Raw genomic sequence first — 4885 nt, forward strand, 5'->3', positions numbered from 1 at the left:
CCCCGGCCCCTCGCGACCCTGGTCCCCTACACTGCCCTCGACCGTGCACTCCCACCCTCCGCAATCCCCTCCGCCCTCCTCCGACCACGCACCTCCCGAGCCCCACTCGCCGTCCATGCCGTCCCCGACCGCACACACCCACCCCCTACAACCCCCACCACCCCTCATCTCCCCCGCCCATGCCACCCCCCCACTGGCCTCAGTGCCGCCCCCTGCCGACCCCCAAACCCCTCCCCTTTTTCCTCCGCCCTCCGTCGGCCCCCCATAAAAAAAAAAAAAGAAAAATAGGAGAAGGAAAATCACCGGTTGAGTGGGCGATCTCTATAATCGTTAGTGCAGCCGACGATTTTTTCTCCCCTACCACCTCAGCATCAAGGTGGCCGTAAAATGGCCAGTTGAACTGGTGATTTTGAGGTAGACAGTAGTTTTGAAAATAAGTTAAGAAAGGAGTAGTTTTGAAAATATGAAATAAAAAAAATAAAAAATAAAAAATAAAAAGACCCCATTGGCCTCCCACCCTCTCCGAGGTAGCAACAAACAAAGGGACCACCCTCTCCCATTATTAATTCAACTTCTACTCCCATCAATCCTCCCACCTGCGGACCGATAGAGTAAAACCTCCGGCCATATCATTTCCAGCCTATCCAATTGTTCAAGACTCGAACTCCTTGATCACATGGAAGAGCTCATCTCGCCCTCCTCCTCCTGCTCTCCTTCTCCTCCGCCTCCCTTCCTCTCCATCCCTACCGTCCAGACCGCCGCCGTGGGTCCAAACCTCCAGCAGCGCCTCCAGTACCTTCTCCATGCCCGCTCCGAGTGGTGGGCCTACGCCATCTTCTGGCGCGCCTCCCCGGACCACCACCTCCTCTCCTTCGGCGAGGGACACTTCCGCGGCACCCGCGATGTCGATCGGAAGCCGCACGGGCTACGAAGCCGCGTCGGTGGCATCCAGGCCCTCCTCAGCGAGGTCACCGGCACCACCGCCGGCGACATCGCCTCCGACGGCGACGACGTCGAGTGGTTTTACGTGGTGTCACTGACCCGGTCGTTCGCAGCCCAGGAGCCGGTGCTCCCCGCCCGCGCCTACGGGTCCCTGGCGCCCGTCTGGGTGGCGGGCGCCCACGCACTGCAGACCTGCGGCTGCGACCGCGCCCGCGAGGCCCAGCTCCACGGCATCGAGACGCTGGTATGCGTCCCCCTTTCTGGGGGCGTTCTCGAGCTCGGCTCCTCCGACCTCATCGGGGAGAACTGGGTCCTCGTGCAACAGGCCAAGGCTATTCTCTCTGCGCCCGACGACGCCATCGTCGGGCCGATGGTCCCCGCGCCGCCCCTGGTGATGAATAAGGTGGCAGGTGCCGGCATCACTGGCCTGTCATCCTCGGTGGACTCGGAGCATTCTGACTCAGAGGGTGCGCTGATGATGGAACAGCGCCGGCCGAAAAAGAGGGGGCGGAAGCCAGGGACCGGGCGGGAGACCCCGGTCAACCACGTGGAGGCGGAGCGGCAGCGGCGGGAGAAGCTGAACCACCGCTTCTATGCGCTGCGTTCGGTGGTTCCGAACGTGTCAAGGATGGACAAGGCGTCGCTTCTGGCGGACGCCGTGTCCTACATCAAGGTGCTGAGGGCCAAGGTGGAGGAGCTGGAGGCCGAGGCCAAGAGGATCAAGAAGGAGGTAATAGGGGACCAGGGCGTCGGCGGGGCGGCTACTACTAGTACCACCACCACTGTGTCGTCAGGGCCGCTGACGATGGAATTGGAGGTGAAGATGCTCGGGCCGGACGCGCTAATCAGAGTACATTCGGATAATCTGAACCACCCGACGGCAAAGTTGATGGGAGCGCTGCGGGACCTGGAGGTGAACGTACACCATGCAAGCGTGTCAACCGTGAAGGAGGTGATGCTGCAAGATGTGGTGGTGAGGGTGCCCTACGCGCTGCAGGGCGATGATAGCCTCCGGGCAGCACTGCTCAGCCGGTTGGAGAAGAACTGATAAGCTTCACCTCTCCTCTTGCTTGCCTATCTTTGGTTTACTGTGTATGTAGAATAAAGTCTGTGTAACAAAGGTTCTAGATGGTTGGACTGGGTAGAAATGGACGGGTTTAGTAGGGTGGGGGTTGCCCCAAATTTAGGAGAGTTTGTTCTCAAACAAATAAAAGGTTAGCAATTGATGCTGAAATGGCGGGTCAGTATGAATGCACATTTGATGTTGTAGTTGCACGCAGAGGGTTTCGAGCAAACAAGTAATAAACACTTAAAACTACCCATGACCTTGAATTTTAGAGCTTGAAGCAAAGAGGCCCGAGGGAGAAAAACAAAAAACATAGGAGGCGGGCACTCGCGAAAAATATTATAAAGTAGACTTTGTAGTTTGTCATGTTTCTCCTGACACCAATCTTAAAAATGAATCCTAAAAGTCAATAGAGTTATCGGTCCCATGATTATAAAAATATAGTATCCTCTTTTTTTCTTATTTTTAGCATATATTTTTTATCGATATATATTACATAATGATATGATACATAGTAGATAAATTGTCATCAAGCAAATCAATATATATCTCCAAATATATTGAGAAAGTTTACAAAATATGAAGTTTACTAATGCTCACATGCAACCAAATAATACATACTTCACAAATTAGTCATCTAACAATCCAATACACACTTCTAAATAAATTTATATATAATTTTTATAATATTATATTCACTAGTATATACTACATAACTTGGTAATACATATCTATTAACTTTCTAATTTGTATTATAAGCTTCTTTGATATATATCTAGTAGTGATCCAATACATATCTCCAGGTTAAAAGTATATTTTAAAAATTATATATCAATTTACCTCAAGATGTGTATTGGATTATTGCTAGATATGTATCAAAGTAGCTGGCAATATATATTAAAAAATCAATAAGTGTGTATCACTATGGCATGTAATGTGTATTTGTGAATATAATATTTTAAAAACTATATATTATTTTACTTAGAGGTATGTATTAGATTGTTAAATAACTAATTTTTTAAGTATATATTATTTAGCCATGTACTATATATTAATGGACTCTATATTTTAAAAATTATATATCAATTTATCTAAAGATGTATACTGGATCACTGTTAAATATGTATTAAAAAAACTTACAGTATATATCAGAAAGTTGATAAGTGTGTATCATGCCATATTATGTAGTATATATTAATGAACGAAATATTCTAAAATCTATATATCAATTTGATTAGAGCTATATATTTGGTTGCTCGGTGATTAATTTGTTAAATATATATTATCTGGCTGCATACTACATATTGATAAACTCTATGTTCTGAAAACTGTATTGATTTACTTAGAGTTGTGTATTAACTTACTTGATGATTAATTTAAAATTATTATATATCATTTGGCTATATAGTATATATTAATAAAAATATATATTATAAAAATAAGAAAGAGAAAAAATATCATGCTTTTTAATTTTTAGTTTTGAGACTAATAAATGGTAGGAAGAATCTTTGATTTTTAGGTTTCTTTTCTTTAAGATTGGTATTAGGAGAAATATGGCAGACTATATAGCTCACCCCATAATTTTTCTTTGGTGCCCACCCCATATGATTTTTGTTTGAAGGATGCACCTTGATGGACCTTTTAGGGCCTATGTCTATTTGGTATGGTAGGTCATTTTTTCAAGAGAAGCTTTTGCATAACATAAACTAATTTTATAGGTTATTTAGGCTAAAAAATTATTTTTTTCAACACATCTGGCTGTAGAATCTTGGATTAGAGTTGGAGTTCAAAGAGAATGGACAAGATGCTAGTGATGAAGTTTGATAATTTTGATCAAGTATCTTGAAAGATGGCACTAAAAAAAATTATAAAATAAAAAAGCCATGTAATGCCAAATATCAGTATTTAAAAATACAAAAACTCTCGGTTCACTTTGATTTCTATTTATGCATATAATATATATATATATATATATATATATATATATATATATATATATATATATATATATATACACACACACATACACACACACACATACATACATACTCATGTGCATATGTATGTATGAATATAGACATTAGGGGAAATAAAAAAAAAGGTTTCAATGAATGATAATATTAATTATCATATTATAAAATTATATTGAGTCTTACACATCATTACTTTAGACTACTTTCCCCTTTGCAGTTGCAATCAAGGCCTTCATTTCACTTTGTCCGACCAATGGTGTGGTCACCCTATAAGGAATTGAATGTGACAACTTGGGACCAAGAATATGTATAGAGATGAAGTGAACAATAAGTCCTATCAATCACAGACTTTATCTCTACTGCCTAGATATACAACCTAAGAAGAGATGATGAATTGAATTCTTAAAAATTTAAAACAATTATGCATTCTAGTACTACTAAATTAAGTGAGTGTGGGGTGAAGGCAATGAATATAAGCGATAATATGCAGTATTAAGTGAAGACAAAAGAGAAAAAGACAATCACAATCAAACATCATAATTTTATAATAGTTTGGTGCCAAAATTAGCATTTATATCCTTTGTATGAGAATTTTTTATTAAAAATTCAACTATAATAATCTTAATTATAATCTAATTGTTTTGCATATGTTTACGATCAATCTTGTTGATTTTGAAGAGAAAATCAACCAAAACTTCTCCAACTAAGCATCCTTTTGGCTTAGTCTCACAATACTATTCAATTCAATATTTGGACCGACACTTTGCCCCAAGTTTTACTCTCTTGAAACTTGCTACAATCAAAGAAATAGAAATAGAATGAAAGACAATAAACCAAAGGCTCCTTGATGAGCTAAAATAGAGAACTCGTTAAGGTATAGTAATGTCGAGCTAGGTTGCTCCTG

At 41.8% G+C, this 4885-nt stretch overlaps 1 protein-coding gene across 1 annotated transcript; it reads left to right on the forward strand.

The window, feature by feature from the left end:
* The first annotated feature begins 496 nt into the window (after nucleotides 1–496).
* On the forward strand, nucleotides 497–2201 carry LOC105035817 (transcription factor MYC1). The gene has a single exon (XM_010911514.4). It carries the CDS (start codon nucleotides 677–679, stop codon nucleotides 1988–1990), a length of 1314 nt encoding a protein of 437 aa, XP_010909816.1. The 5' UTR covers nucleotides 497–676; the 3' UTR covers nucleotides 1991–2201.
* Nucleotides 2202–4885: the final 2684 nt, after the last annotated feature.

Source organism: Elaeis guineensis, chromosome 12, assembly GCF_000442705.2.
Source record: "Elaeis guineensis isolate ETL-2024a chromosome 12, EG11, whole genome shotgun sequence".
Lineage (NCBI taxonomy): Eukaryota > Viridiplantae > Streptophyta > Magnoliopsida > Arecales > Arecaceae > Elaeis > Elaeis guineensis.